Consider the following 11902-nt stretch of genomic DNA (forward strand, 5'->3'; position numbering starts at 1 on the left):
CCCTGTTCTAAAATGTCCTTCCCGTAATCCTTGGGCCCTGTGAATGTGTTATGTTGCATGACAAACGGGACTTTGCCAATGTGATGAAGGTTCCAGACCTCAACATCAGGAAAGTATCCTGGATTATCTGGGTGGGCCCAATGAGTCAGTCACTTGAGCTTTAAAAGCATAAACTGCCTCCAGCTGGAGGGAGAAAAGGAAGGTAGACGAGAGAAGCCCCAGAGGGAGGATCAACAGATTGCATGCAGGAGGACTGATGCACAGTTGCTATTCTGAGCTGCAGCAGCCACACACAAGGCCTGGCAAGAAAACCAGGATCCTCAACTGCAAGGAACTACATTTGGCCAACAACCTAAATGAGTTCAGAGGTGGATTCTTCCTGAAGTCTTCAGAAAGAAACACAGCCCTGCCAACTGCTTCATTTTAGTGCCATGAGACCCACTTTGGGATTCTAACGTGTAAAACTGTGATGTAATGAATGGGTGTTACAACAGGAGACTAATGTACCCTCTCTCATAATCTCCTGGGTCTCTCCCAGCTGTTCAAAAATGTGCCAAGACTTTGACAGTATCAACCAGACAGTCTGACAAACTAACTCCACATCTGTTTACTAATGGATAAGGGCTAGAGGGAAATATTTTATTTTATTTTAAATACCAGCTTTTTGGAGAAAAATTTCCCCCCATCTGATTCTACTAGATATCCATAATAGTAGCAGGGATTTCAGACCTGGAGAGAGGGGAGGTCAGCCTCTTGGCCAGTGATATTGGGGGTCTTATAATAGCATCCCTTCTCCTGACACTGCTCATATAAGGGCTGGTCACTGCTCCCTACAAGCTATTCTTTAAGCCTACTCTGCCCTCTACTTATAAATTATAATGTATGTTCATTGTTGAAAATAATCAAAGCATAGAATGTGATGAGGTGATGCATTAAAAAAGTATCCTTGTTCATAGTTCCATCTTTTCACAAGTTTTCATGTGATACAGTATATATATATATATATATATATATATATATATATATATATATATTATATATATATAATCACTTTGCACTTGTTATTCTGTAACTTGATTGTATTCATTGGTTAGTATAGCTTTTGACATTTTCTTATGTCAGTATATATAAAACTGACCCATTTTTCCCCTATTCATTTTATTGGTCACATAAAAATGGCTCTAAATTACAAATGAGTAATTTACTAATTTTATACCCATAGGTGGCCATTTATGCTGCCTGTATATTTCCTTTAATACAAATGAATATCCTTATGTCAGTATATCTACATGATAAATACCCAGAAGTGAAATTACAGGGTTAAATGATGTGTGTATTGAAACATTGACAGATATTGCCAAAATAACACCTCCAAGGGTGCCAAGTTCCTTCTCCCAGGAGTAGAGGATGAGAAGACCTGTCTTGTCCAAATCCGCTGAAGCATTGATCTTGCTATATTTTCTTCACCTTTACCAATTTTTTAGGTAGAAAATGATTTCTCATTGTGTTGTTTACCTTTCTTTAATTTTCAGTAAGGTGTATCAAGTTTTCATATGTTTATTGAACATTTATAATTTCTTTTCATGTCCCTTGCAAATTTTTCCATGGAGTTCTTTTTTCAAATAATTTATTGAAGTTACTTATATGTTAAGGAAATAAGTCTTTTGTGTGATGTGCTGCAAATGTTTTCCCGCTGTGGGTTGTCTTCTGACTATTAACAGTATTGTTTGCTGTCAAAAATTATAAATTTATATATATTAAGTAGAACAATACTTTTCTTTCAGGCTTTTAACTTATGCCACAGTGATAAGTACCTTCCCCACTCCAAGATTATTTTTAAATTTTATTCATATCCCATCTCTTTCATTTCAGTATTTTTATTTCAATGTAAGAAGGGAGACAGAATATAGATTTACTTTTTTTCTAAATGGCTAGAAGTTTTCCTAGCATAATTTATTGAATAAGCCATCTTTTCCTCTCTCTGCTATGAAATATCATCTTTATCATTTAGTAAGTTCCCAAATCATATACTAAATTCTCTGCTATTGACCTCTCTGCTTTGGTATCATCATAAATTATTTTAATTACATACATGTACAATACAGTATTATTTTTGGACAACCATGAACTTTTTTGGCATGTTAATATTTTTCAGATGAACTTTTTAAAAAATAAACTTTCTATATATATATTTGTATTTTGATTGGACTCAGGTAGATTGTGTTAGGAAGACTTGATTTTTACTTACCCAGAGAGATGCCATGCTATCCCACCTTTGCCTTGAGTTCAGATCACACTAACCTATTAAAAGAAAAAAAAATTGCTAAATGGAATAAGCCTAGGATTCCAAACACAGTAAATTCACCAACTCTCAATCTTTAATCCAGAAAGCAGAACCCATGTTCAAAGAGAAACCCCCTGGAGAAGAGGATGTGTCTTTAACATCAAGTAGCCCATTTGCTAAACAAATATTTACTCAGTGCCTACCTTCTACAAAAGGCAGAGCTAGACCAGCGAAGGACTCAAAAAGAGAAAAAGAAAAAAAAAAAAACCGCTCAGATTTAAGGGGTTTACACATGTTTCCTAGAATGCCAATTTTTGACTCATTTAAAATCCAGTAGAACTACTTTGATTGTTGACTTCTTTTAATCAAGACAGACTACCATCTAGGAAACAACAAAAACCCAGGAAATTGTCCCCCATCAACATGAATTTCACTTGGCTTCCATTTGATTCCTTGTGTTTGATTGTGAAATGTGCATTTACACTTTACAGGGCTCCAAGCCTACAGTTACAGACAGACCTGCCTGCTCTTGGGAGGCAGTCTGGTCCTTGGGGCAGATGCAGGGGTAAAAAGGGCAGCTCTTTCGCGGAGCCTCCGCTGGGAACGCATATGTCAACATTATTCAGACATGCTGGCCTGTCTCCAGGGGTTGACTTAGAAATGCTAGTTGCTCCCACCCATCCTTGGAACAAAACATTCTAAAAATACCATGATAGCCTCAAAACAAGGTTCGACAGGAAATTACACCATTAGTCCCTGCAAATATTTAGCCCTGATTTTTTCAGGCTCTTTCTCTCTCTCTTTGTAGCAGAGGGAGATTGGCCCTCTAGTTACAGGGTCTAACAGCATCTATAATAATAAAAGCTTAATATGCTAATTAGACCGGATGTCCTTCCGGAAGACCTTCTGGACAAAAGCTGGGGCTGCAAGGGAAGCCTGGTCCCGGGTGCCAGAGGGAAGCCGAAAGTGGAAGGAAGCAAATGGAAGGAAGGCCTACTCCTGCATGAATTTTGTGCATCAGGCCTCTGAGACACACACACACACACACACACACACACACACACACACACATATACACACACACACAGAGAGACACATATATACACACACATACACACATACACACATACACACACACACACATACACATACACACATACATACACACTGAGTAGCCAGATTATTATGATCTCTGAATCATAATAATAATCTGATTCACTGATTGGTTAATAATCTGGCCAATCAGTGTATATCCTATATAATAAAAGGCTAATATGCAAATTGTCCCCTCAACCAGGAGTTCGACCAGCAGGCAGGCTGGCCAACAGCCCATGTTCCCTCCCCCTGGCCAGGCTGGCTGGACCCCACCCATGCACGAATTCATGCACCAGGCCTCTAACATATACACTGAGTGGCCAGATTATTATGCATTCAGAGATCATAATAATCTGGCCACTCAGTGTATATTCCTCTATCTATATAGTGGATACAAGGTTTCACTAGTTTTGGTTTTACCTCTTAAAACTAGACACAATTTATTTGACCCTCCGTTTCCTTATCTATAAAAAAGGGAGAGGAAGGCTGTAGCTGGTATTGAATAAAATAACATGTGTTATCATATCAGCTAGCTTTTGAGTCCTTACTATGTTCCAGATAATATAAAAAGCACTAAAAGGTTGATTTTGTAAAGCTAGACATTTTTTCATGTTTGCTCACTGGGGCATACAAGGCAATATAAGAAATACTCATTGAATGAATGAATGATTTAATATAAGCCTCACAATAATCTAGGGCACTAACTATCATTAATATCATTTCCACTATGCATATGAAGAAGGTGGGGCACAGAGAAGTAAAATAACAGTCATACAGCTAATGAGTAGTCATTAGGGACAGAAGTAGAATATTGGGGTCTAGCCACAAGTACAAGAAATATGAACCATGCTCTGTTAGCCGGGATGGTTCTGTTCTGATTAGAGAAAGTACATTCTAACCTGCTGAGAGCTGTATGCCCTGGGACATGGGAGCTAACATCGGCATGTTGTCCATCTTTCTTTCCCGAGAACAGCCTATCATAATGGGGAGATTTACTACCTCCTGGCTGAAACCATCTAATCCCAGAGGCGCCTGCCCTTTGCGGGCGCCGGCCCAGAGCATCCGGAGGCACCTACCCTCTGCGCCCCGCCAAGCCCACATTATAACCTGTAATGATGATATCATGCCTACCTTCCATGTCTGTAATTCTTACTTTCTCATGTAATCTTTGTCCTTCTACCCAACATAAGCAGCTGATTATGGGGAGAGGCAGAGCAGAGTTTTGTGGGTGACCTGCTGCTCTCCCATACTGCCGGCAGTATTGGAATTAACGCTCATATATGATTTAACCCTGTCTCCACTTAAGCGGCTCAAGTAGTGACAGACAGCCCAGACCGCTTGGTTGTCTGGTCACATAGGGACTGAATTCAGTCATCCTCCAAAGACATAACCTTAACCACATGCTTCTGACTTACCCAAGTGGCTGTTCCAGACATGGTCAACGCTGATACTCAATATATGTTGATCCAGTATCATTTCTAAAGTATTAATAATTATTATTGACTTATACTTTAAGAAAAAAAAGAATTACTCCACAGTGGAGGTCATACAGCCTAACAATAGAACTTTAAATAGCTTCTTCTGAAAGCGTTAAAGCAGTGACATCATTTCCTTTTATCACTTCCTCCTGCATCCCTGCTTTCCTTTTTTTTAAAAAAAAAAAATAAATTTTATTGATTTTCTATAGAGAGGAAGGGAGAGGGATAGAGAGGGATAGAGAGTTAGAAACATCAATGAGAGAGAAACTTCGATCAGCTGCCTCCTGCACACTCCCTACTGGGTATGTGCCCACAACCAAGGTACATGCCTTAGACTGGAATTGAACCTGGGAACCTTGAGTTCCTAGGCTGACACTCTATCCACTGAGCCAAACCAGAGAGGGCCTGAATCCCTCTTTCTTAACAGATTTTCCTACACAGCCTCGTGGCTCTGGGAACAAGATTCTGATTTCCTTTACATCTTTAAGTTCCCTTTCTTGTCCATTTGAAGTTTTCTGCATTCATGAGAGCTGTAAGTTACTTTTTTTTATGATGTTGATTTTAAAAAGTTGTACATGAGGGCAAAGTCTTGCTGTCTGTGATCAGAAATCCCTCCTGGAAAGAATTTAGCTTTGGTGGTGCAACTTCTTATCTGCAGCCAGAGAGGCCTCCAGCCGCCCAGAACCTCCCAGCCACAGTTTACTCCATAGGTGCGGTCATTTGCAATCAGGTGCCCACATCCCCCACCTGCCGGCTCCAATGCCAAATGCCAGGAGAATGAGTCACATCCAGGGAATGGAGTTCTGTTGCAATAAAAGGAAACGATGAGACTGTTTAAGAAAATTTCTTAAATTTAAGCAAACTTCTCGGACTCCCAACGCCCAATATCTAAACACACTTTCCTACCTCCTAAAAAAAATAAAAATAAGTAAAACAAAATAAATTGCGCCTGTGAAGAGGACAGCATGCTCACAAAGATGAGTGCGGTTCCGAGTAATGCGTACAGAGGTTGGAGCCAGGGTCTCCCTTCCCCAGGCATCTGGACCCATAGTACCCTCCCAACGCTTTGCTCTTCTGTCCCAAGACCTTTGGGACTGGGAAGGTTGAACTGGCAATCTACTCCGTTAGCTGTGATGAAAAGGGAAAGGTGCAGGGCCTGGGGCTGCGGGGTGACCCTAGCTGGGTGGCCCTCCCAGAGCGCAGCACTTTGGGATCTTGACTCTGTGCGTCTGAGGCCCCTCGGACCCCGCACCCGCGCTGCCCGGTTGGTTTGCAGCGAAGGCGCCACGTTAGCTGCGCCCAGGACCGCGCGGCGCTGGACTCACCGTGAAGCGGCCCGGGCGGGAGTTCGGTGAGCCAGGTGTGCGTCCCGCGCTGCTGCTCCGAAGCCGGTTCCCTGCGCGGCTGGCAAAGGCGACCGCTACAGCAGCCACACCCCTTCCTCCCGCTCCTCCTCCGGCGGGGCCCCACCTGCTTGCCGCCGGCAGGACGGGAAGCCGCGCCCCTCGCCGCTGAGCTCGGGTTCGGTTCCCATGCCCAGAACTCTCCGCCCTCGGGCCTCGCTCAACTTTCCCTCCCGGTCCCCCCCCATCCTCACCTGGAAACCCACTTCCTCGGGTTTCACCTTTTAACTTCCATTAAAGTTCTGGTTCGGATTGGTTGCAGCGCTGATTTTGCTCCAGGCGCTGCTGATGCAGACAGGAGGTACTTAGTCCTCACTGCCAAGGGCCTGGTGCAGAGGGCGGACAGCTAACAGGGATAGCGACTAGCTAGCGTTTACTTTGTGCCATGCATGGTCAACATTCTTTAAATAATCGAACAGCTATATAAGACAGATACTATTTTTCCTCCCATTTTATAAACAAGGAAAGAGAGACTCAGAGATTAGGTCACTTAAACAAAGCCACACGGGGAATAAATGGCAGACTGCATTTAAAATATATATATTTAGCCGAAACAGGTTTGGCTCAGTGGATAGAGCATCGGCCTGCGGACTGAAGGGTCCCAGGTTCCATTCCAGTCAGGGCTTGTGCCTTGGTTGCAAGCACATCTCCAGTGGGGGTGTGCAGGAGGCAGCTGGTTGATGTTTCTCTCTCATCAATAGTTCTAACTCTCTATTCCTCCCTCTTCCTCTCTGTAAAAACTCAATAAAATACATTTTAATTGATTCTTTACAAAGAGAAAGGAAGAGGGATAGGGAGTTAGAAACATCAATGAGAGAGAAACATCAATCAGCTGCCTCTTGCACACCCCCTACTGGGGATGCGCCCGCAACCAAGGCACATGCCCTTGACCGGAATCGAACCTGAGACCCTTCAGTCCGCAGGCAGATGCTCTATCCACTGAGCCAAACCGGTTTCTGCACAGACCGCATTTTTGAACCCAGGTGGCTTTGTAGTCATTCTGCTAAGCTTGCAGGCTCTTTAGTATGAGGATTAGACCCAAGCCTGGAGGAGCCCAGGTGGTGGGCATACTGGGCATTTGGCACAACAGAACAAAAAGAAGGCTAGAAAGGAGAGCCCTGCTTGCATGGGGGACTTATGAGCAGTTGTGTGAGGAAGGATGGAGTTAAAGCTACCGTTTCTTTGATGTTGGGCCTTGAATTAAGTGCTTGCTTCCACCACCTCTTTTACCTTCAAGGCAACCCTGGGAGGTGCTATTTTTATTAGAATTTGCAGCAGGGGAAACTGAGGCTTAGGAAGGTTAAATGATTCACCCAAGAACACATAAGCAAAAAGTATTTGTTGATGGCACACTTCCTGAAAGGCATGTGCTGTGGAAGATTAAAAGGAAATAATCAGATGTAGTTGGAATATCTATAGTGAGTTTACAATCTGAGGTCCAGACAAACTCGTGTGGAACTGAAGTCAGTAATGTGTGGTGCTTTATACATGATGCTGAATTCTGGGGAAAGGACCTGGAACATGGCAGCATTAGGATCACAGGAACAAGAAGACTGGGACAGGCAGGGGAGAAGCAATGACATTGGAAAGATTTGGATACTGTCATCTGAAAGAATTCTTAGTTTCTATTTAACTTCAAATTAGTGTGCCCCGTGTTTCTCAATCATGGTGTCAGGTTGCCTCCTGCCATTCCTGCTATTCTGAAAAAATACTTTTAGTAAAAGTATTCATTTGAAGAAAAGCATTAGGACTGATGAATTGTCACTTAGTTGATTGAACACTTTTGGTTTGGTTTATCGACAGCTACTTAAACTATCAGAATATGTTTTTCCCCTTAGTCTTTCAGCAGGACAGTTCATGATGCCACTTTAACCCACACAGTAGGTGCTGGGATTCAGAGGAGAAGGCCTGGCTTGGACTGCTAAGTGGGAACTGAGGAGGCCGGAGCAGAGGTTCTCCACACTGGGTGCTGGACCTGGGAACCTGTCAAAGCAATAATTCTCTCAGATCCTACCCTCTCCTACCCTCTTAGAAAGCCCTCAAAAAAAAAAAAAAAAAAAAAAAAGTCCTCCAGGTGATTCTGCTGGATCCTAGAGCTGAAGAACCACTGGTTCAAGGGGACACCTTTCCTTAAATAAAAGAGGAGCCGCAATGGAGAAAGCAGAGACAGTCTGGCTTAAAAAGCTGGAGCCCGCAGCTTTGCACCAGATTTACAAATTGAGAGTGATGAGCTTTCTACCAAGAGAAGATATGACCATGTTCTGTCTTCCGTTTTCCATTCTAATTCCTGACTCCCATGTAGAGATCACTGCAATAGATGAAGCCCCACCTCATTCTGGATACTTCTAGGATGAGCATGGGGCAGAAAGGGGATATTTACCGAGAGCGATGACTTATGCCAGACACTGAGTAATGCACTTACTTCATGCTTACTCACTAGCTCAATATGGTAACTTCCACAGGTTGTATGCCACACACCAGGAAGTACTAGAACTAGATATCCAGAAGGAAATGAGTAATAGGTGGTGATGAAACCCCAAGGACTAGGAACAGGCTGAAATCAAAAGAGGCTGTTAGCCTTCCTGGACACGGGAAGGACAGTCTTAGAGCCGTTGAGAACTGGACTGTGGCCTGGGCAGGCTGCAGGCACCATCAGAACCACAGCTAAGCAGTGGGGAGGAACAGACACATCCCAACTTCTCTCCCATCATTTGGCCCATCTCAGCCAGAAGCCAAGGGGCAGAGGAGCCTTGGAGAAGCAGTTTGGAAAGAGTTTCCTGGAGCATAAACAAGGCAGAGAATGCCTATGGAGACAAACAGAATAAGCAGCATGGGACTTTCGGGAGTCACTGTTATCACATGCGTGTTCATTTTGGACACACTCTTTAATGGGATGTTTAAGGGAGACATCTTGAAAAATTTTTAAAATATATATTTTATTGATTCTTTACAGAGAGGAAGATAGAGGGACAGAGAGCTAGAAACATCAATGAGAGAGAATCATCGATCAGCTGCCTCCCACACACCCTCTACTGGGGATGTGCCCACAACCAAGGCACATGCCCCAGACCGAAACCGAACTCGGAACCCTTCAGTCCGCAGGCCGAAGCTCTGTCCACTGAGCCAAACCAGTTTTGGCTTGAAATTGGTTTTTAACAATTTATGAAAGTTGTCCCAGAGAGTAGGATTCTAGTAAACTTTTATAACTTACTGGTCTTAGAACTTAATGGCCTTAAACCAAATGAGCCCAGGAATAATATTTGCTAGATTTTTTTTTAGAGAGTTGCAATCTTGGTCTATTTTGTTGTAGTAATCAAGTGACTGAAATTTTTAATGACACGCATTGAATCCAAGTTATAGGAGCTTTGGACTACTATTAAGCAACACCAATTTGTGCTTATGAGGGTCTTTGGCAAAGATTTGAAATCCCGGATTCATGTGAAATTTTCAAGAAAAATTATCCAGGACAGTCACCAAGAACCATGTCTTAGGTGGTTACAGGAACTGAATGGGGTAAAGAATGTAAAGAAGTGAATACACACACACACACACACACACACACACACACACACACATACACACACACACACTAATTTCATCCTGGTGCATGAAATTTGTGTATGGGGAGAGGATTCCCTCAGCCTAGCCTGCACCCTTTTCAATCGGGGACCCCACAGGGATCAGGCATAAACCAGCAGTTGGACATCCCTCTGGCAATATGAGACCACTGGCTCCTAACCACTCACCTGCCTGCCTGTCTAATCACCCCTAACTTCTCTGCCTGCCTCCCTGATCACCCCTAACAGCTCTCCCCTGCTGGCCTGATCTTGACCCCAACTGCCCTCCCCTGCTGACCTGATCTGCTCCTAACTGCCTTTGTCTTGGCCCCCACCACTATGGCTTTGTCCTGAAGTAAGTTGGATGTTCAGAAGATGGCTGGTTGACCTGCTCTAATTAGCATATTACCCTTTTATTAGTAGGAATTGATTATAAAGGATAAGATTGCTTAAATGGGGGGACTGGGGGCTTTTTTCATCAGGAGGAGATGTTCTTGGCAGAAAAAATACATAATCCCTATATCTGGACTGATAGCCAGCCATATGCACTATGCTGCCAAACCAGTCATTAAAAAATTGAACTATAATACTTTCTTACGCCTTACCTCAAACAGCTGTTGCCATTAAAACCTCTCTTCAGCCTCCACCTTAAGTTCTGTTTTCACAGTTCACCCAGATTTGGTTCTGATTGGTCAATTTCTATGCCAGTCAGTGTCTCTGGACCTATCTCTGGGCCTGATCAGAAAGGCAGGGCTGATTAATATCCCCCCAGGCTGCAGGCTGAACTGCTGATCTCTAAGAGAGAGAAAGGTGTGACTGCTGGTGAGGCAGAGACAGAGACAGAGAGAGAGAAGCAGGGTCTGATCTGCAGCCTCGAGGCTGCTTCGCGCGCGCTCTCTCTCTCTCTCTCTCTCTCTCTCTCTCTCTCTCTCTCTCTCTCTCTCTCCCCCTCTCACCAGCAGCCATGGTAGCCGTTGCTCTCTTCCTGAGATGTCAGCAGTTCAACCAGCTCACCAGTCCCACCAGAGCCTGTTGTGGAAGCAGCCTCACATTTGGTTGAGCCTTCGGTCCCTACAGACCCTGGATTTTTATATATATTATATTACCTTAAGGCAGTGGTTGGCAAACTCATTAGTCAACAGAGCCAAATATCAATAGTACAACGATTGAAATTCCTTTTGAGAGCCAAATTTTTTAAACTTAAACTTCTTCTAAAGCCAATTCTTCAAAATAGACTCTCCCAGGCCGTGGTATTTGTAGAAGAGCCACACTCAAGAGGCCAAAGAGCTGCATGTGGCTTTTGAATTTATATAAGAACTTGTTTTCTGCCACTTACTCCCAAGTTTTCCAAATATTATAGCTATGAAATCTCAGGTCTTAGGGAGCATTTTCATAGCCATACCTAACAATTCATAGATTAATGTTTGACACAGCTTCTCCCTGGACCCCAGAGAAATGCACCCCATGGCTTAAAGCCTGCTGTGAGGCATGGGACAATCACAGGAAATTGTGAGGAAGTAAAACTCAAGGTAAGTCCTGGCAGCACCTAAGGAAATCCTAGGCTTGATTGTGGTTCCTTTCCCAGATTTTATAAAAACATTCTTCCTCAAGTCTTGCTGAGTTTGCTAATGTACCATAAAAAGGTGCCAACAGAGGCCTCCTGATCACCATCCTTGGCAATATTTTTGTTTTTTTCATATAAAACAATTCCACACGGGGGGAGGCACACAAATGCACATGCTTGCAGAATGATAAGACTGCCTGGGCATAGTCCCATTTGGACTCTGCCATTTTCCCCTTCATAGGCCAATAAACTATTATTTGGTGCTTTGGTCATCTCCTGGGTGTTATGGACACTTAATGAACCTTTGTGTGTGCATAAGAGCTCATAGCCATTCTCAGACTAGATCACAGCCCTGAGAAAGTTTGATGGTAACATAGTGTGAATAATCATCTTATTGTATCGCACATGGAGATTTTAAGGATTCCTCTTTGCCCCGGGTTGCAACTGATTGCAAGAAAAGAGCTATGATTATCTGGAGATGTGTAATTCTCCAGCATGCTCTTAGCAGTTAGTATGTGTCT

At 43.3% G+C, this 11902-nt stretch overlaps 1 protein-coding gene across 3 annotated transcripts in view; it reads right to left on the reverse strand.

Moving 5' to 3' along the window:
* Positions 1–6328, reverse strand: part of ANXA3 (annexin A3) — a 47143-nt gene extending 40815 nt beyond the window's left edge. The window contains exons 1-3 of one of the 3 annotated variants that reach the window (XM_036412770.2): positions 6183–6299; positions 5605–5660; positions 2249–2301 (exon numbers count right to left, since the gene is read on the reverse strand). In XM_036412770.2, coding sequence (XP_036268663.1) covers positions 2249–2263 — 15 coding nt within the window. In that variant the 5' untranslated portion in view covers positions 2264–2301; positions 5605–5660; positions 6183–6299. Of the gene's footprint in view, positions 1–2248; positions 2302–5604; positions 5661–6182 lie in introns of all 3 variants that reach the window. The other 2 variants (XM_045571437.1, XM_036412762.2) reach the window with 2 other exon arrangements.
* Between the last annotated feature and the right edge of the window lie 5574 nt (positions 6329–11902).

This window comes from Pipistrellus kuhlii, unplaced genomic scaffold (assembly GCF_014108245.1).
Source record: "Pipistrellus kuhlii isolate mPipKuh1 unplaced genomic scaffold, mPipKuh1.p scaffold_m20_p_1, whole genome shotgun sequence".
Lineage (NCBI taxonomy): Eukaryota > Metazoa > Chordata > Mammalia > Chiroptera > Vespertilionidae > Pipistrellus > Pipistrellus kuhlii.